The sequence below is a fragment of the Musca autumnalis genome, unplaced genomic scaffold (genome assembly GCF_047663935.1).
Source record: "Musca autumnalis isolate F117 unplaced genomic scaffold, ASM4766393v1 scaffold_1, whole genome shotgun sequence".
Taxonomy (NCBI): domain Eukaryota; kingdom Metazoa; phylum Arthropoda; class Insecta; order Diptera; family Muscidae; genus Musca; species Musca autumnalis.
The window spans coordinates 50188280-50209813 of NW_027411644.1; the positions used below are offsets into that span (position 1 = coordinate 50188280).

Here is a 21534-nt window from a genome sequence, read left to right on the forward strand (position 1 = left end):
AGGTCCACGTTTTGATATACATAGCTCCCATAGAACGGTACCGGCTGATTTTCACTATTTTTTTAGGATTTAACATCATTATCACACCAAAATGGCTGTAATCTGGTTTTAATATAATTTAAAGATGCGAGCATAAATATTCGGATCGACCGAAAGACACGCCTTTTTCTTTGCGCTCGGTATGCAACAGCTATAGGTTCACGTTTTGATATATCTCCCAAAAAACAGTACCTCCCGATTTTCGATAGTTCGGAGATATAGCCACTGTTGGGGGTCGTAAACAGTCTTGCAGAAAATTTTCAGTATACGTCCTCGTTTTGATATACATAGGTCCCATAGAACGGTGGCGACTAATTTTCGCTATTTTTGGTGGATTTAACCTCATTCAGCCCGATCGAACGTAACGCCTTTTTTCTTCGCGCTCTATTTTACCACTATTGCATGGTAAAATACCCCTCAGCGAAATGTATGTTCCTTCGGTATATGTATGGCACCATTTATATAATTCATAAAAAATTACTTCTATAAACTATAAACTGAAATCAATGCTCATGAAGTTTCACTTCCCACATTTTGAGATTTTATCCGTAATTGTAATATTTTCAAAAATCGGACACTATCGCGGTATTCTGTTTCTAATGATGATATTGTTTTGTATATCAATAACTTTGTCTGATGTCCCATCATTTTTCTGGAATTTCGGTCTAGTGACATCTCAAGTTATCGGGATTTCACTGTATTCCAAAATGTGGAGTTGATCGAGCTATCCCACTTATTGTTAAGTGTTCAGGGTTTGTAGCGTTTTTTATGCACACTTACAAAATTATGTATATTATCTGAAATAATAAATGTTTGAACATTTTGTGATGACCATGATATTTCACTTCCGCGAAGACCATTCAGGGTCAAGACAGTATTACAATAGTATTGCAAACAATCTGTAAACAATACGTTCAAAAATATCATGGACTTCAGATTTTTTTTTTTTAAATTTTGAAGGAGAACCTCCGGTCACTACCTCCGGCCACTACCACTTGTTCAAGCTAGTGTTTATATCATTTTTGTGTCACGCTTACTAAAATTATGTATATATATTGAAATAATACATTTTTGAAAACTTTGTGATGACCGCGATTTCAGATTTTATTAAAATCATTGTAGGGGAGGACCACCGGTCACTACTCTTAGTCGTATAAAAACAGCTTACGAACGTTCTAATTAATTGAAATAATACATTTTTGAAAATTTTGGGATGACCGCGATATTTCACTTCCGCGACGACCATTCAGGGTCAAGACAGTAATTACCATAGCAATGCAAACAATTTGTAAACAATATATTAAAAAGGATCTTGAATTTCGCGGTTTTCTTAAAAAATTGTTGGGAGGACCACCGGTCACTACACTTAGCGGGTTAAATAAATAGATTACGACCTATTCTCAGACCTAAAAACTTCACATACAAAATTTTATAAGATTTCCCAATCGATTTTTCGGAATTGCTTTATCGTGACATCTCAAGTTATCGGGATTTTACTGTATTCCAAAATATGGCGTTGACCGCGTTATCCCACACATAGAAGCCAGTGTTATAGCGGTTTTATAGTCACGCTTACTAAAATTTGCTATACTATCTGAAATAGTACATTTTTGAATAATTTAGGATGACCGCGATATTTCACTTCCGCGACAACCATTTAAGAAAATATATAGCCTATTTTCACCACCGGTGTTCCCAGTACATTATCGGAAATTTTCCAAAAAATCTATTCAGCCGTTTTTGAGTCTTTTCGTTTTTGAATAATTTGGAATGACCGCGATATTTCACTTCCGCGACGACCATTCAAGAAAATATATAGCCTATTTTCACCACCGGTGTTCCCTGTACATTATCTGAAATTTTCAAGAAAATCTGTTCAGCCGTTTTTGAGTCTATTCGGAACATACAAACATAGTAACATACACACATTGTCTTTTATATATTAGAAGATTAGATAACACTGTGTAACAAAATGAAGGTGAAAGTCTGGGGCACGGAAAATTCCTCTAGGGGAAGAAAGGCATTGGTGAGTATATTATGAACCCCGAAGGACAGATCCGCCGTGAGTCGAACTTTCGCGTTATGGCGTGATGAAATTTTTGTTAGCGACCCTGTGGGCCATTAGGAATTAGCGTTATAGTGGGAGGCAGTAGGTGTCTATCCATAGTCGAAAAGTTGTTCCACCTAAAATTGTGAAAGGACCCTGATTATTCCATTTTAATTAAGACTATTTTATGGTGGAGGGTATAAAAAGAGCGGCCCGGCCGAACTTATCGACTTTTTACTTGTTTATATTATATCCCCTTTTTATACATAGTAATTGTTGTTTGAAGAAGTTTAAACATTCCTCCCTTATTATATTTAGAATACTTTCTTATTATAATTTTAGATTTGTTATTTTAATATTGCACTATAGTATACAGCCTTAAGGTCGAAATACTAGGCATATGAGTAATGAAATAAATAAATAAAAATGTAAACACAACATTGTGTAAATAAAGAAAAGGTTGCACATTAATGGAGCAAAACAAAAATACATTTTAATCAGCAGTTATGCCATTATTACGACAAGGTCAGCGCCAGCAATAGCTGGAAGATGATTATCACCATTTTCATCATCATCGCAGTAGCAATTGCTGCTTAGGCGGCCATCAGACCATCTGCTTTTTCACATGTATGCTGTCACTTTGGGTATACTAATATACAGAACAGCTGATGTCATACATGTGAAAAAGCAGATGGTCTGATGGCAGCCTTAGACTGGCAAAACATTATGAAGATATTGGAATTTCCACGAATTGCCTTAAGCTATTACCGGCAAGCTAAGCAGAGCACCAGTACCAGCACAACATCACTCAGAAAGAAGAAAAGGTATAAAAGCTTAGAACGTTTTTCGTTTAAACAACAATAATTGACAGAAACCGGTCAAGTGTAATTGGAAGGGATTTTTGTTCTTTTTTTGGACCATTTTATTCCTTGGTTGCGTAGCGAGCTGTATTGCCAACATGAATAAGATTTTGGTGAGTCTCTGTTTGTAACACTGATTTCCTGGGAGCGATGTTTGCTCTTTTGCAGGATTCAGGAATATGGATTGACAGACAGAAGAAGAAAAAGGAAGTAAAGGAAAATGTTAACATTTTTTGCCTTTTCATTTTAGGCGACATTTATTGCCGTGGCAGTCATCAATTGTGCTGTCAATGGTTTGCCATATGGCGGTGGAAGCAATAAATATGGTGGTGATCTCGGAGGATTTGGTGTTTCTGGTTCAGGTGGTGATCTTGGCGGCGGCAAAGGTAGTGGTGGCGGATTTGGTTCCGGATCTGGTTCTGGCTTAGGTGGTGGTTTCAGTCTTGGTGGAAGTGTTGGAGGAACAGGTAGTGGTGGTCATGGAGCAGGTCTTGGTAGTGGTCAAGGTAGCGGTGGCGGCCTGAATTCCGGCGTAGGTCGTGGCAGTGGTGCCTTTGGATCAGGTTCCGGATCAGGATCCGGATCAGGTTCCGGATCTGGTTCTGGCTTAGGAGGTGGTTTCAGTCTTGGTGGAAGTATTGGTGGACCAGGTAGTGGTGGTCATGGAGGAGGTCTGGGTGGTGGTCAAGGTAGCGGTGGCGGCCTGGGTTCCGGCAAAGGTGGTGGCAGTGGTGCCTTTGGATCAAGTTCCGGATCAGGTTCCAGATCAGGTTCCGGATCAGGTTCCGGATCGGGTTCCGGATCGGGTTCCGGATCAGGTTCCGGATCAGGTTCCGGATCGGGTTCCGGATCAGGTTCCGGATCAGGTTCCGGATCAGGTTCCGGATCTGGTTCCGGATCAGGTTCCGGATCTGGTTCCGGATCTGGTTCTGGCTTAGGTGGTGGTTTCAGTCTTGGTGGACCAGGTAGTGGTGGTCATGGAGGAGGTCTGGGTGGTGGTCAAGGTAGCGGTGGCGGCCTGGGTTCCGGAAAAGGTGGTGGCAGTGGTGCCTTTGTATCAAGTTCCGGATCAGGTTCCGGATCTGGTTCTGGCTTAGGTGGTGGTTTCAGTCTTGGTGGAAGTATTGGTGGACCAGGTAGTGGTGGTCATGGCGGTGGTCATGGCGGCGGTCTAGGTGGTGGTCACGGTGGTGGTGGCTACAAAAAGCATGGCTACTAATTTTTTTCACTCGTTCAATGACAACTGCATTAAATACTGTGATTACTTAATATGAAATAAAAACCGGTTACTTATTTTTTTTACAAAACACATACTCAATTTTCTTATCGGATTTTTGCATGTTTTTTATTTCTTATCCGATTGGACTCAAATTTTGGATCTAGGCAAAATATGTGCAAAAAATATGCCAAAAAATGTGCAATATACACAAAAAATATGCAAAATATGCAAATTTTTTGAGTAAAAGTACATGGTGTAATAATCAACAACATACGCTATGCAGATGACACTGCAATAATAGCTGACAGCATACCTGGTCTACAAATATCTGGTGGACAATCCCACGGTAGCGGGTTCTTTCGTACCGGATTGACCCGGAACAACACAAAACCAATGGTCCGGCCAGCGGCTGCCACCTCAGTGTGTACATGTTCGTATTTGTTTCGTTTTTCTGTGTTGGGAGCAGCATATCCCGGAATGCCTGCTCCGAATTCTATTGGTCCGAGCCGGGACGGAGGAAAACCCAGGACCAATATATCTGTGCTCAGTTTGTCACATTCGCATCTTCACCCACATCCAACCTTCGGTGAGATGCAATAGATGTCAGGAGTTGGTGCATCTAAGGGGTTGCTCTGGACTCGTCCACGTGAGGGACTACGAAAAACAAAAAAAAAACGCTGAAGGCGAAAATAATTTTTAAAAAGCCGATCGATTTTCTTAGAAATATATATTCACAATTTAAAAATAGGCCGACTAAAAAAACGATTTTCTTTACTACTACTTAAGAATTACATTTACATGTCTTTATACAAATTTATTTTTAGACCCGGTTACCCCGGTTATTTTAACCATTTCACCTGCGTTGGTGCGTATTTCCCTTATAAGTGCATTTAAATGATGTATTTGTTAGAACCGCTATATCTCAATAATGGTTCCCTCTAGGAAAAAATTATAAAGGCCAAATCTGTAGAAAATATTTCTGTCTACAATATTTGCTCTAGTCACTTTTTGCTTAGATCCACCGTTTTCAAGAAAAAAAAATACGGAAACAAAAAATTCTAAATTTTGAACTTTGACCCCGAATAACTGTTTTTGCACACATGCTTTCTAATGCAAACCCAAGCTCTCCACCAAAATTCAGCTTTGTGGGAATTTTTGCTATTTCAATGTCTATTTTGACTGGACTATAACGACCAAAATAATTTTGGGAATTAAATCCGTGGGAGTTATTTCCGGGCACCGCTTCCAAGTGCTTCTTCCATTAACAACTTTCGTTGGATTTGGGTCATCTTCGTCGTCGTTAAAGCACCGTGATCGTATTTATTCACAATTTCTTGGCACCAATCAACAAGAGACTTTTTTGAGCGATTGTCAAATTGTGCTGGATCTAACGGAAAACCCCATTTTTGCGGCCAGATGTTCCTGCAATATCGAACGTATGCTGTGGATGAAATGCCCAAAATGCCTTTATTATCTTTATTATTTACGGAAATACAACGATTTAATTTGATCGATGTGCTCTTGTCGTGATTATCCACGTCGAAAGTTGTGAAAAATGAACGGACAAAAATGTTCATAAGTCCCAATTTACATTGGGCGAGTTTACTTGCGGCAATTGTCATTTTGTAGGAGAGAGAGGTGAGGCATATGGTAACCCTTTGCCTCTCAGCACCCTCTCCCACCTAGAAACTGACAATTGCCGCAAGTAAACTCGCCCAATGTAAATTGGGACTAAGTAAATTCCATTTTGTAGCATTAATTTTTTTTTAAGTCACTGTAAACAACACAACAAGTGGTCGTATGTCAAACTGTCCTGAGTTCCATAGCAAGGTGAACCTGTAAGCCCAGCCCTACACCACACTGTGGTAAGGGGTATTATGTCTTTGTGCATTTGTATGTAACATACAAAAGGAAACGAAATAGACCCATAGTTCCTTTTGGAGATATACCTATAATCACGTTCAGAGTCGATTTATGCATGTCCGTCCGTCCGTCTGTCCATGTATTTTTGTTCGCAACGAACAGGTCGCATTTTTTGTCCGATTCAGCTGAAAATTGGGAATATAGGAAGAACGCTATTGCTTTTGGTGACAATCGGTTCAGATTTGGATATAGCTCCCATATATATTTTCGGCCGATTTGACATATTTGCTGCACCAAACATGCTTTATACGTCCGATTTTAATGAAATTTGGAGTGTGTGACTGAATTCGGTCTAAAAATGAGTGTGCCAGATTACATCGAAATCGGTTCAGATTTGGGCATAGCTCCCGTATATATTTTCGGCCGATTTGACGTATTTACTGCAACAAGCACGCCATATACGTCCGATTTTGATGAAATATGGAATATGTGACTGAATTCAGTCTAAAAATAAATGTGCCAAACTACATCGAAATCGGTTCAGATTTGGATATAGCTCCCATATATTTGTTCGTCCGATTTGACGTATTTGATTCACCAAACACGCTATATAGGTCCAATTTTGATGAAATTTAGGATGTGTGACTGAATTCGATCTAGAAATAAGAACGCCAAATTATATCGAAATCGGTTTAGATTTGGATATAGCTCCCATTTTTTTTCGGCCGATTTGACGTATTTTCCGCACCAAACACGGTATATACGTCCGATTTTGATGAAATTTGGAATGTGTGACTGAATTCAGTATAGTAATAAATGTACCAAATTACATTGAAATTGGTTCAGATTTGGATATAGCTCCCATATATTTTTTTCGGCCGATTTGACGTGTTTTCTGCACCAAACACGCACTATACGTCCGATTTTGATGAAATTTAAAATGTCTTACTGAATTCAGTCTAGAAATAAATGTGCCAAACTACATCGAAATCGGTTCAGATTTGGATATAGCTCCCATATATATATTCGTCGGATTTGAGGTATTTGCTGCACCAAACACGCTATATAGGTCCGATATTGATGAAATTTGGGATGTGTGATTGAATTCGATCTAGAAATAAGTATGCCAAATTATATCGAAATCGGTTCAGATTTGGGTATAGCTCCCGTATATATTTTCGGCCAATTTGACGTATTTACTGCACCAAGCACGCCATATACGTCCGACTTTGATGAAATTTGGAATGTGTCACTGAATTCGGTCTAGAAATAAGTGTGCCAAATTATATCGAAATCGGTTCAGATTTGGATATAGCTCCCATATATATTTTCGCCCAATCTGTGCAATTTTGATGAAATGTGTGACGGAATTTTGTAAGCCCGAACTTATTATACCCTCCACCATGAGTGGTATTGAGGTAAAATTGAATAATATGTTTCCTTTAGTTTATAAAGAAGACTTAATACTGGATTTCAGCAATTTCGGTAAAACAATGTTGCTAACCTTCAAAATACCGAAAATCGGGCGATACCGTTCTATGGGGGAAAGTTTTATGCCACCAACGAAGGCTAAGTACCCGCCATTTCGGAGGAATATTGAGGCCACAACCTTAAAAATACCGAAGGCGTGGACCTATACCGACAAATTTCATATGGAAAGTTTTATACCCCAAATGAAGACTAAATACCAAGTTTCAGCTATTTTAGTGGATTATTGTGGTCACAACCTTCAAAATACCGGAAATCCGGAGGTACCGTTCTATGGGGGCTATATGAAGGCGTGGACCTATACCGACAAAATTCTTGGGGAAAGTTTTATACCTTCAACGAATACTAAGTACCAAATTTTACCCATTTCGATGTGATAATGAAGCTAAAACCTTTAAAATAGCGAAAAACGGGTGGTACAGTTCTATGGGCGCTATATCAAAACGTGGACCGTATATCCCATTTGCAATGCCGAACATCCTATGAGTAATAGAAACTTCTATACCAAGTTACAAAGCTGTATCTTAAAAATTGCAAGCTGTATCTTGATTTCAACAGACGGACGGACAGACGGATATTGTGATATCGACTTAGAATTATACCTGAGTATGTATATTCTTTACATGCCTTGTAGGGTCTTCAATGTGTTACAAACGGAATGACAAATATAATTATGCCCTCCATATTATTGTGGAGGGTATAATGAACATGTCAAGTGTAAAGTTGACTATAGGAACATTTAAGGTCAATCTGTAACTGAATCTCTTTGACACCCGCTTTTAAGAAAATTCCATTATTTTACTTCCACAACAGCCGTGTTCTGCATTTTGCTTTTTTTAAGTGAAAATAGACAAATGATGCGGTAATCAATTAAATATAAATGTGGAAATTTCACTTCAAAATGTAAACAATGTAGCAAAACAAAAATATTTAATCAGCAGTTTTGCCATTATAACGACAAGGTCAACATCATCAGTAGCTTATCAATGTAAAGCTGGAAGATGATTATCTCCATTTTTATCATCATCATCGCCAGCAGTAGCAATTGCTACTTAGACTGGCAAAACATTATGAAGATATTGAAATTTCCACAAATTGCCTATAGCTATTACCGGCAAGCTAAGCAGAGCACCCCAGTACCAGTACAACATCACTCAGAAAGAAGAAAAGGTATAAAAGCTTAGAACGTTTTTCGTTTAAACAACAGTAATTGACAGAAACCGGTCAAGTGTAATTGGAAGGGATTTTTGTTCTTCTTTTGGACCATTTTATTCCTTGGTTGCGTAGCGAGCTGTATTGCCAACATGAATAAGATTTTGGTGAGTCTCTGTTTGTAACACTGATTTCCTGGGAGCGATGTTTGCTCTTTTGCAGGATTCAGGAATATGGATTGACAGACAGAAGAAGAAAAAGGAAGTAAAGGAAAATGTTTACATTTTTTGCCTTTTCATTTCAGGCGACATTTATTGCCATAACAGTCATCAATTGTGCTGTCAATGGTTTGCCATATGGCGGTGGAAGCAATAAATATGGTGGTGATCTCGGAGGATTTGGTGTTTCTGGTTCAGGTGGTGATCTTGGCGGCGGCAAAGGTAGTGGTGGCGGTGGTGGATTTGGTTTCGGATCTGGTTCTGACTTAGGTGGTGGTTTCCATGGAGGAGGTCTGGGGGGTGGTCCAGGTTACGGTGGCGGCCTGGGTTTCCGCGTAAGTCGTGGCAGTGGTGCCTTTGGATCAAGTTCCAGATCAAGTCCCGGAGCAGGTTCCGGTTCAGGTTCCGGATCTGGTTCCGGATCAGGTTCCGGATCAGGTTCCGGATCTGGTTCCGGATCAGGTTCCGGATCTGGTTCCGGATCAGGTTCCGGATCAGGTTCCGGATCTGGTTCCGGATCTGGTTCTGGCTAGGTGGTGGTTTCAGTCTTGGTGGAAGTATTGGTGATCCAGGTAGTGGTGGTCATGGAGGAGGTCTGGGTGGTGGTCAAGGTAGCTAAAGGCAATTTGTGGAAATTCCGGATTTGGTTCCAGATCTGGCTCTGGCTTAGATGGTGGTTTCAGTTGTGGTAGAAGTGTTGGTGGACCAGGTAGTGGTGGTCATGGCGGCGGTCTAGGTGGTGGTCACGGTGGTGGTGGCTACAAAAAGCATGGCTACTAATTTTTTTCACTCTTTCAATGACAACTGCATTAAATACTGTGATTACTTAATATGAAATAAAAACCGGTAACTTATACAACACACATACTCAATTTTCTTATTTGCTACCGCATGAAAATAGGATTTTAATCTAGCTCTCCAATTGAATCAATTAATCTAGCTCTCCAATTGAATCAATAAACAAGGAATAAGCTGTAAATTGTGAAAATATATGGGGCCATAATTTCAGTTGAAACGATTTACACAAACATATTTTAAAAGTTTAAATTATCAAAAAATATTAGATAACCTCTCAACGACACGAATGGTACTACAGTAGCTTTTGGTTGTATATATATATATATACAAGTAAAAAAGTAAAAGTCGGCATTAACTACAGAGTTATACCCTCAGCCGACATTGATGACAAAGATATACGGATACACAAAATCCATTTACCCAAAAATTGTGTATTTAAGTCAGAGATGGCCAGCAACAACAAATTTCCTATGTTGGTCGTTCGGATTTTTTTATACTCACACAAGCGCAATGTATAATCTGCAAATGTGTGTTTTTGGCCATCAATGGTTTAGGGGGTATTCAGAATTTTGTGGCCCTTTGTGGGCATATGAACTAGCCAACAAAATATGGATTATTATTTCTTATCCGATTAGACTCAAATTTTGGATCTAAGCGTTTTAAGGGTAACTTTTTCGATATATGGGATCATATCAAAAACATGCAAAAAAAATGCAAAATATGTGCAAAAAATTATGCTAAAAAATTTGCAAAATACGCAAAAAATATGCAAAACATGCAATAATTTTTTTTTCGAAAATCGTCAATTAAATTTGAAAACTCATCAAACGAGTGTTCTCAATTAACTTTATTGCCGTTAAAAGTCGATTTATTAGCAGATTATTACGTTATTAAGACTTAAATATAATGACTGTTCGATAACATCGCAAGTAAAAAGTACTTGCAAGTACTGAGCAAATTCTCTCAATGAATTTTACTCTCACGAAGCTAAAAATTTGCAGAACGTTATCGACCAACAGGTCTGTACGATAACTTCGCAAGTGAAAAGTACTTCTCAGTAACCTCTCTCCACTAATTTTACTCTCTCGAAGCAAAACATGTGCAGATTGTTATCGAACAGCAATTTGCCAACACTTGCAAGAAGTCAGCTGATTTTACAAACAAGAAGAAGAAGTTGGCGGAAAAGATTAAATAAAATAAATAATATTGTTTTTTCAGCCAGGCTATTTTTTAAGCCAGACTATTTTGAAAAATGCAAAATTGCAAACGCTATCCCAAAAAAACGCCACAATGTTTCTAACTGAAGACACTGGCACGACGTGTGTTGTTTTTGCTGTAAAGCAGACCAACCAAATTTTGGTATATGCATTCGTCGAAATTCGACGACACCTACTAGTGGAAAAGGTTTGAATTGTTGTCGCAGACACTTTCGTCGGAGTTGTGTGAGGTTGCCAAGGAAAAACTTCTCATTGAACTTTTTTCTTTGCTTACCTTTATACTTCGAGCTGACGATTGATGTTTGGGTATAAAAAGTTTCTTGTTGAAGAAGTTATTGAAAAATAACTTCGGTGGAGAATATCCACAAACAAGAAACAAGGGAACTGATGAGATCCAGTGGCGAGAATCGAAACTATGCCAAATCTTTTCCACTAATAAACTAGTTGTTTTAAAATATTAAAACAACAACAATGGGATTAAGCCAGACTATTTTGAAAAAACAAAATTGCAAACGCTATCCAAAAAAAAAAAAATACGCCACAATGTTTCTAAAATAAATAATAAAGTAAAAAAGTCACCACAAACTACAAAATAAGCACGGTGTGCCTTAACAAATTTAAATAGAAGGTGCTTACACCTCGGAAGGTATTGCTGATTCTGAAACTACAATGCTTCTAGATGAGAAATATCAAGAAACAAAAAAAAAAAAACACCGGAGGGATTTTAAAATAAATCGGGATTTAAGTTCACATTTTTAGGGATTCTTTAGGTTTTCACGATTTAGCTTGGAAACCGCGAGTTCTATGTAAATGGGTCTAAAGAAAATATTGTAGCAGAGAAAATTCTCCACAAGATTGGCCTTTATGATATTTTCGTAGGTTTTACCGTTTTTGAGATATAGAATTTCAAATTGAGACAATGCACTGACTGTATCGCATTGTCCCAATTTGAACTTCCATATCTCAAAAACGGTAAAACCTACGAAAATATCATAAAGGTCAATCTTGTGGAGAATTTTCGCTGCTAAAACATTTTCTTTGGACCCATTTACATAGAACTCGCGGTTTCCAAGCCTAATCGTGAAAACCTAAAGAACCCCTAAAAATGTGAACTTAAATCGCGATTTATTTTAAAATCCCTCCGGCGATTTTTTTTGTTTCCTGATATTTCTCATCTAGAAGCATTGTAGTTTCAGAATCAGCAAAAACTTCCGAGGTGTAAGCACCTTCCATTTAAATTTGTTAAGGCACACCGTGTAAGTTATTTCACTTACATTTTCGTTTTTCAAAATTTATTTAATATTTTTTCCCTTTGTGTTACGCTATTTTTTCGATTTAACGAAGAGATGTTTAGCTTTCTGGTTACCCTAAAATTAAAAGTGAACATTAAATTTGATGGAGGACATTTGTATCGTTAATGTTTAATATGAAATTTTTATTTTAAGGCCACCAAAATTCTCCATTTTGGCTTTTAAAATCTAACCTTTAGCAAAAGTAAAGATATAATAATGGCCCTTAAAGTAACGATTGAAAGTTGTTAAAATTATTTGATTTTCCACTGAAAATTAAATAAATATTTGCAACAAAAGGAAAATAGATCTAGTGTGTTCTCCAGGGACGTCTACATGGTGTTCCTCCTGCTCCACGGATGCACCGCTTTTGCTGGGATTTGATGATTTAAAATAAAACAAGTAAAAAAGTATCAGTCGGCTTTGCCGACAGAGATATACCCTCAGCCTGTGAATATTGAAACAATTTTTCCAAAAAAACGTATGTATTTAGGTGGTTTTACAAATTTTGGGCGTATGAATCGACAAAAATGTTGATTAGGATTAAAGATCAAAAGTTTTGCGGAGGAGATACTTAAAGTAATAGATTGACCATTAAGGAAGTGTGTCTCCAGCCACTGCATATAGTGCCATAGGGGTTTTTTACACCCTTCGGGTTGTTTGCTCAAGAAGTACGGCCTTGTCCCTGGAAATTGAGGCAGCGAATCCAAGTGGCTTCAACAAAAATCAAAATGATTCTATAGCAGGTCTTAAAGTGAACTTATCCGAAATTTTGTGCGGGAGGTACCGGATGAGTAGACAAATATAGTCCATATTTTAACCTTATCTATATCTGGTAGATATATTAGGATGTGTGAAGTATGGACCAGTTCGGCAACTCCCTTCAAGAGTTAGCGTACGAACAATTTTTCCGAATATTTTTGAACTTTTGTGGGGGAGGTACCTGAAGGAGTAGACCGATATGGCTTATCTTCGAACTTAAACTATGTTTGGACAAAATATTACTAAGGCCAAATTTTGGACCGAACCGGCAGATCCGTTCGAGAGTTATCTTACGCTCCAACCACCTCACACGGTGTCATAGGGTTTTTTTTGCAACTTTCAGGCTATTTTCTCAGGAAGTATGGACTTGCCCCTGATGAAACTTTTACCGTCGTGTAGGGGGCGGTAAATACAAGTTCCTAAAACAAACATCAAAGCGATTTGATAGCAGGTCCTAAACTGAACTTATCCGAATTTTGTGTGGGAGGTACCAGAAGTAGTGGGCCGATTGAGTCCATATTGGAACCACATCTAAGTCTGGTAGACATTTTACGATTTGCAAAGTATGGACCAAATCGGTTACTCCCTTCAAGAGTTATCGTACGTACAAATTTTCCGAACATTTTCGAACATTTGTAGGGGAGGTACCGGAGGGAGTGGACCGATATAAACCATCTTCGAACTTAAACTATGCTTGGACAAAATATTACGAAAGCCAAATTTTGGAGCAAATCGGTTCACCCGTTCGAGACTTATCGTGCGCACCAGCCAGCCAGACAGACGGACGGACATTGCTAAATCGACTCCAAATTGTCTGAAACTCATTTCGTCCAAACATACTTGGGGTCTAAAACCATTATTTCGATGAGGCACATTTTGCCCGTATGAAAGTGTATATACATACCCTCGTTAACATGTTCCAAATTTTGTGTGGGAGATACCCTAAGGAGTGGTACGATGTATGTTCCATATTTGGACGTAATCCAAGTATGTACGCGGTGTTATGTTAGGCACAACCAAGATTAGTTAGTGCCGGCAGATTTTTTGGAGCTCCAGGGCCATTATCTCAAAAAGTATGGGCTTGTCCACGAAAAAGAATACACCATCAAGGAAAAGAATACAAAGTCAAAATTTCGATTCTTAACAAAAAATTTGCCGTTTATTGACCATTAATCGGTAAAAAAAATTTTAAGGAAAATTCTCTTATTTGAAGACAAAATATTGATGTATTCAATAAACTCACAAAAATATATGAAGACTGAACACCAAATTTTTGTAATGGATAATGTGGCTATAACCTTAAAAACCCGAAAATTGGGCTGTACCGTTCCACGGGGGTTATATCAAAACGTGAAGCAATACCAACAATTCTCTGTAGAAATATTTCGCAAGACCTGGCGAAGACTAAATACCAAATATCAGCTACATCCCAGCAAAAATCCTCATACAAACCTCCTTTCCCACCCATTATTTTAACAAGGGCATGTCGCGCGAAATATCTGGTTATTTTGTAAGTACTGGAAAAGGAAGATGGTAACCACTGAAATAAGTAGATACTAAGTAGATTCTGACTACTTATTTCAGTGGTTTCAAAATAACCAGATATTTCGCGCGACATGCCCTTGTTAAAATAATGGGTGGGAAAGGAGGTTTGTAATGAGAATTTTTGCTGGGATTGGTTGTTTAATGTGGTTAAAATCTTGAAAATACCGAAATTCGGGCGATACCGTTCTATTTTTATCAGAAAAGTTTTTTGGTCCATTTTTGGTCAATGAACATATGTAAAATCTTCAAAATTCCGAAAATCGGGAGGTACCGTTATATGGGGTCTATATCAAAACGTAGAACTATGTCCATAATTTTTATCGGAAAAGTTTTCTGTAAAGTGAAAACCCCGCATCTCAAAATTCAACCAATTTGGTTGATAAGTTTAGCTAAAATATTCAAAATACCGAAACATTAAGAAGTACCGTTGCATGCGGACTATCCCAAAACGTGGACCGACCTTCCCAATTTTTTGCTCTCGACATTGTGAACTATAAGTATTTATACCAAAATTCATCTGCCAACGCCAACTCCTTTTATATTTGGTCACCGTTTATTTGAACTCGCGACATAGTGCAGCGATTTTTTGAGGTTATGCGCCTTTATCTCGGGAACTATGGACTTGCCCTCGAAAAAAATTACAATGACGTAACGGGGGCCGCACGAACAACCTGCTACAAAAAATTTCATAACGATTCGTGAGGTGTCACTAAACTGCAATTATTTCAAATTTTGTCTGGGAGGTACCTGAAGAAGTGGACCGATATAATCCATATTCGATCCTGATGTATGCCTAGGCGTAGTATTACCATATACAAAGTTTGGTTCAATTCCGTTACTCCCTTCGAGAGTTATCGTGCGCACAAGTTTTGCGACAATTTTTGAACATTTGTGGGGGAGGTACCTGAAGGAGTGGACCTATATGGCCCATCTTCGAACTTAAATCAAATCTGGAAAAAATATGTCGATACCCAAAATTTGAAACGAATCGATTGATCCGTTCGAGAGTTATCGTGCGCACCAGCCTGCCAGACAGACAGACAGACAGACAGACGGACGGACATTGCTAGATCTACTCAAAATTGTCTGAAACGGAAATCGTACAAACATACTTGAGGTCTAAAACCATTATTTCGATGAGGCACATTTTTGGTCGTATCAAAGTGTAAATACCCTCTTTAGCCTAAAGGCTGAGGGTATAAAAATTTTATTTCTTTTTGGAGTAGTTTTACATCCCTTCCCTTCCTGAAGTGTCAAAATTCAATTATTCAAAATGCTTGCTATTATATAATTTTTATTTATATTATATCCTTTTTTTATACATAGTAATTGTTGTTTGGAGAAGTTTAAACATTCCTCCCTTATTATATTTAGGATACCTTCTTATTATATTTTGAAATTTGTTATTTTAATATTGGCCTGTAGTATACATCCTTAAGGTCGAAAGACTAGGCATATGAGAAATGAAATAAATAAATAAAAATGTAAACACAACATTGGGTAAATATAGAAAAGTTTGCGCAGTAATGGAGCAAAACAAAAATATTTAATCAGCAGTTTTGCCATTATAACGACAAGGTCAACGTCATCAATAGCTTATCAATGTAAAGCTGGAAGATGATTATCTCCATTTTTCATCATCATCGCCAGCAGTAGCAATTGCTGCTTAGACTGGCAAAACATTATGAAGATATTAAAATTTCCACAAATTGGCTTTAGCTATTACCGGTAAGCTAAGCAGCGCACCAGTACCAGCACAACATCACTCAGAAAGAAGAAAAGGTATAAAAGCTTAGAACGTTTTTCGTTTAAACAACAGTAACTGACAGAGACCGGTCAAGTGTAATTGGAAGGGATTTTTGTTCTTCTTTTGGACCATTTTATTCCTTGGTTGCGTAGCGAGCTGTATTGCCAACATGAATAAGATTTTGGTGAGTCTCTGTTTGTAACACTGATTTCCTGGGAGCGATGTTTGCTCTTTTGCAGGATTCAGGAATATGGATTGACAGACAGAAGAAGAAAAAGGAAGTAAAGGAAAATGTTTACATTTTTTGCCTTTTCATTTCAGGCGACATTTATTGCCATAACAGTCATCAATTGTGCTGTCAATGGTTTGCCATATGGCGGTGAAAGCAATAAATATGGTGGTGATCTCGGAGGATTTGGTGTTTCTGGTTCAGGTGGTGATCATGGCGGCGGCAAAGGTAGTGGTGGCGGTGGTGGATTTGGTTTCGGATCTGGTTCTGACTTAGGTGGTGGTTTCCATGGAGGAGGTCTGGGTGGTGGTCAAGGTAACGGTGGCGGCCTGGGTTCCCGCGTAAGTCGTGGCAGTGGTGCCTTTGGATCAAGTTCCAGATCAAGTCCCGGAGCAGGTTCCGGTTCAGGTTCCGGATCAGGTTCCGGTTCAGGTTCCGGATCAGGTTCAGGTTCAGGTTCCGGATCAGGTTCCGGTTCTGGTTCCGGATCAGGTTCCGGATCAGGTTCTGGATCTGGTTCCGGATCAGGTTCCGGATCTGGTTCTGGCTAGGTGGTGCTTTCAGTCTTGGTGGAAGTATTGGTGGTCATGGAGGAGGTCTGGGTGGTGGTCACGGTGGTGGTGGCTACAAAAAGCATGGCTACTAATTTTTTTCACTCGTTCAATGACAACTGCATTAAATACTGTGATTACTTAATATGAAATAAAAACCGGTTACTTATTGTTTTACAACACACATACTCAATTTTCTTATTTGCTACCGCATGAAAATAGGATTTTAATCTAGCTCTCCAATTGAATCAATAAACAAGGAATAAGCTGTAAATTGTGAAAATCTATTATTGGATTTAGTTGATATATGGGGCCATATTTTCAGTTGAAACGATTTACACAAACATATTTTAAAAGTTTAAATTATCAAAAAAACATTAGACAACCTCTCAACGACACGAATGGTACTACGATTAGCCTTTGAAAACACATGGAAAAAAGTGTTGTAACGGCGTGTTAGTGTTCAGAGCCATACTCATAATATGAGTTATAACTTTCAAAGACTTCGCTAAGCGTTTGTCATGAAAGCCATACAATGATTGAACAAATATTCAGCGTTGTAAAAAACAAATTGCGTTTGAAAGTGAAAAAGTTAGATGATATCGAAGCCGCCCCACAGCCGATATGTCTGAGGAGCCTTTACCGAAGGCGAAACGTGCATGTAACATAGTGGTGGTTGTGTGGGTTAGCATCGTCGGCTTTCCTTTTTCACTCGCATCATTTGGTCATTAAGCTCGTTTCTAACAAAAAAAATTAATTAAAAAATTAATATTAAAAATGATCTTCGCCTCAATAGGCAAAAATTCTCAAATAAAAAATAAATTCAGCTTGAGCCAGGCTGGGGCTCGAACCCACGTCCTTGAAAACACATGGAAAAAAGTGTTGTCACGGCGTGTTAGTGTTCAGAGCCATACTCATAATATGGGTTATAACTTTCAAAGACTTCGCTAAGCGTTTGTCATGAAAGCCATACAATGATTGAACAAATATTCAGCGTTGTAAAAAACAAATTGCGTTTGAAAGAGAAAAAGTTAGATGATATCGAAGCCGCCCCACGGCCGATATGTCTGAGGAGCCTTTACCGAAGGCGAAACATGCATGTCACGTAGTGGTGGTTGTGTGGGTTCGTATCGTCGGCTTTCCTTTTTCACTCGCATCATTAGGTCATTAAGCTCGTTTCTAACGAAAAAATTAAATTAAAAACAAAAAATCACGGGAGCGCTTTTTAAATAAATCGCGATCAATATTCACGTTTTTATTTTTATTTTTTTTAGGTTTTCACGATTTTGCTTGGAAAGCGCAAGTCCTATCGAAATGGGATAAGAGAAAATATTGTAGCTGCGAATATTCTCTACAAGATTGGACGCTATGATATTTTCGTAGATTTTACCATTTTTGAGATATGGAAGTTCAAATTGGGACAACGCACTGACTGTATCGCCTCCTTATAAAACAAGGTCCTGTATGGTGCGCCTTATGCCTGACTATGCTGGATTTAGCAAATCCAGTGGATTTAAGTTGTAATTTTCATACAACACATGTCAAATAAAACCAGATAATTGCTAAATCCAGCGTAGTCTAAATGAACTTTTAACTAACTTAAAAAAACGCTTACACCTGGCAAGCTTTTACGGATTCTGAAACACCAATGTTCATAGATGAGAAAAATGCAAAAACAAGAAAAAAATAGCTGGAAGGATTCTTAAATAAATCGAGGTCAAAGCTCACATTTTTAGGTTTTCACGATGTTGCTTGGAAACCGCAAGTCCTATCGAAATGGGGCTAAGGAAAATGTTGTAGCTGTAAAAATTCTCTAGAGGATTGCCCGTTATGATCTGTTCCTAAGTTTTACCATTTTTGAGATATAGAAGTTCAGATCACATTTTTTAGGCTTTTTGTTTGATTTTCACGATTTGCTTGGAAACGGTAAATGTTATCGAAATGGGACTAGAGAAAATCTTATAACTGTGAAAATTCTCTGCAAGATTGGCTTCCATAATGTTTTCCTCGGTTGTAACATTTTTGATCCGATGAATCAAAAATTCCAATAACTTGTACAAAATGGACGTTCCCTTGGGATTCTACTGTAGAATGTGTAACAAACACTTACATACAAAATGTGTTACTTCGCCTAAAAGTATGCTAAACTCACGTAAAATGCTCTACAACAGTTTCTCATTAGTGTGTTTAATTAAAATTTAGGAGGCCTGAAATTAAAATACTTTCACTTCAATCCGTGAATTAAATTAATTTTATTCTTACTACCGAAATCTCTCTGCGTACAAAAAATTCCGATACACATTTCAAAATTTACAACTATCACAAAATGACCATTAAATAGATGGAAAAAAAACTGCAACCATAAATTAATTTAAATCAATCAATTCAATTTGTTTGTCAATAAATTCTTTTAAATAAGAATGAATGGGTAGCCCTTGTGTGTTCATGTATGTACACTTGTGTAATTGTTTCGATCTTTCCCGGTTATTTATTCATTTAAATGAATTTCCTTGGCGACCCATTTGTACATGGTTGTGCCATTCGTACACCCGAAGTCATCAATAATGGTGGAGAGAGAACTTTATGTCGTTCATTGGCGCAAATAAACACATATTTCAGTCATTGAAATAGTTATAAACAAATAAATAAATTATTGTCTTTACTTTTGTTGATATAATAAAGTGGGGCGAGGAAAAATGTAAAATAAATAAAATTGGTTAAAAAAAATCCCTTCTTCGGCTCACCTAAAAGAGATGGCCTTTAGCTTGTCTTTAAAGACGGCCTTTAGCTCGTCCATAAAGACGACCTTTAGCTCGTCCATAAAGACGACCTTTAGCTCGTCTATAAAGACGACCTTTAGCTCGTCTATAAAGACGACCTTTAGCTCGTCTATAAAGACGACCTTTAGCTCGTCTATAAAGACGACCTTTAGCTCGTCTATAAAGACGACCTTTAGCTCGTCTATAAAGACGACCTTTAGCTCGTCTATAAAGACGACCTTTAGCTCGTCTATAAAGACGACCTTTAGCTCGTCTATAAAGACGACCTTTAGCTCGTCTATAAAGACGACCTTTAGCTCGTCTATAAAGACGACCTTTAGCTCGTCTATAAAGACCCGAAATCAGTCATTGAAATAGTTATAAACAAATAAATTATTAGCTTCGTTCCAGAACTTTTTTAATGGCAAAAATTGCAAAAGAGAAAAGTGTCAAAATCGTTCTCTCGGTACACATTTGCTACAAAAGTACAGGAATGAAAAATTGTGTAGAAAATAGTGATACAAACCAAATATGTCAAAAACCTTTTAATACAATAGTATACATACAAAATAAAAAAGGAGAAAATTATTTTAAATTGTCGAAAAAACTAAAATAGAAATAAACATCGAAAAATTAACAAAAATACAGGCTCAATGGAATATTTAGGCGGTAAGTACAGATTCATTTGTATTAACGGTTAATTTGTAATTTTATTTAAATGTTTTCAGAAGACATAATTGAATACGTGGTCCAGGAGGAATACATGGATCCTACCGACACTGCCAGCACAGGAAAGCAATGTTGGGTAGAGGCGCCCGTAAAATTAATGCTTACGCTCTTGGAAGAAATGTTACCAAATGTTGGGAAAAGCGCCACTTTGAAAAATAAGAAAAAATTATGGACAGTTATTGCAGAAGAGTTGCGAAATAATGGGTAAGGATCAAAATATCTCTATATAATTTATTATCCCACAACCTTTTCACTCTATCTGTATCTGTTACTAAAGGTGAGTTTGCACCGTAATCATCATTTGTATTTCATCTGAATACTGTAAATTTTTCACGCTTCCGTTTTTCAATTCCCATGTTTTTCTTAGGGAACGACATTTCTCGTCCATGCTTTCCTCCCGATAACGTGTTGCTGGTGATTGCAGAACAATCCTATATGCTGCCTTTTTTAACGACAACACGACACTTGGACGGAAGTACTTAGCGAAAATATTGAAATTTTGGGAATGAGGTCCCGATGTAGACCTTCTTAGAACTTGCTGTACGTTTAGAAGAAATTGTACGATGTGCAAAATTTCGGCCAAATTGGGTACTTAATTCGGAAATTATTGTGCTCAACAGCCATTTTAGTTTCTTCCGGTAGTGTTTTTTGTCGTTTTGGGCCATTATCTCAAGAAGTATGAACTTGTCTAAGAAACAAATTATTGTAGTAAGAATTGCAACGTAATTATTTTTAAATTTTGGGTAGGAAATACGAAGACAGGGCCCGAGAGGGAGTGGAGCGATATGGTTCATCTCTGTACTTGATCAAAGTTTGTACCAAATCGTTGAGAGAGTTAACAATGGATTTACTGTATCGCCCCCTATAAGAGAATGTCATGACTGCAATTTCCCAACTTAAACTTATATATCTCAAAAACGGTACACTCTAGGAACAAATTACGAAAGCCAATCTTGTAGAGAATTTTTAAAGCAACAACATATTATTTCAATAGGACTTGCGGTTTCCAAGCAAAATCGTTA

The 21534-nt window shown here is 37.8% G+C and overlaps 4 protein-coding genes across 9 annotated transcripts in view; all 4 read left to right on the forward strand.

Annotated features, from left to right (window-relative positions):
- Positions 1-2846: 2846 nt before the first annotated feature.
- Positions 2847-4246, forward strand: LOC141390533 (uncharacterized). Of its 5 annotated transcripts, none has more exons than XM_073963477.1 (3): positions 2902-3059; positions 3197-3872; positions 4020-4246. In XM_073963477.1, exons 1-3 carry the CDS (start codon positions 3045-3047, stop codon positions 4163-4165), a joined length of 837 nt encoding a protein of 278 aa, XP_073819578.1. In that variant the 5' UTR covers positions 2902-3044; the 3' UTR covers positions 4166-4246. The 5 variants fall into 5 exon arrangements, with proteins under 5 accessions (XP_073819576.1, XP_073819578.1, XP_073819579.1 ...); XM_073963478.1 differs by having other exon boundaries at positions 3197-3860; XM_073963479.1 differs by having other exon boundaries at positions 3197-3836.
- Positions 4247-8550: 4304 nt separating this feature from the next.
- LOC141397538 (uncharacterized) lies at positions 8551-16865 on the forward strand. Of its 2 annotated transcripts, XR_012411426.1 has the most exons (3): positions 8678-8835; positions 8973-9479; positions 16771-16865. XR_012411426.1 is itself a non-coding variant. In XM_073973969.1 (2 exons), exons 1-2 carry the CDS (start codon positions 8821-8823, stop codon positions 9417-9419), a joined length of 462 nt encoding a protein of 153 aa, XP_073830070.1. In that variant the 5' UTR covers positions 8551-8820; the 3' UTR covers positions 9420-9749. The 2 variants fall into 2 exon arrangements, 1 of the variants encoding a protein (XP_073830070.1); XM_073973969.1 differs by lacking the exon at positions 16771-16865 and having other exon boundaries at positions 8551-8835; positions 8973-9749.
- Positions 16214-17208, forward strand: LOC141397530 (uncharacterized). Its single transcript, XM_073973959.1, has 2 exons — positions 16214-16428; positions 16566-17208. Exons 1-2 carry the CDS (start codon positions 16414-16416, stop codon positions 17022-17024), a joined length of 474 nt encoding a protein of 157 aa, XP_073830060.1. The 5' UTR covers positions 16214-16413; the 3' UTR covers positions 17025-17208.
- A 3109-nt stretch (positions 17209-20317) lies between these two features.
- Positions 20318-21534, forward strand: part of LOC141386971 (uncharacterized) — a 30786-nt gene continuing 29569 nt past the window's right edge. The window contains exons 1-2 of the mRNA XM_073956354.1: positions 20318-20452; positions 20512-20716. Coding sequence (XP_073812455.1) covers positions 20437-20452; positions 20512-20716 — 221 coding nt within the window. The 5' untranslated portion in view covers positions 20318-20436. The remainder of the gene's footprint in view (positions 20453-20511; positions 20717-21534) is intronic.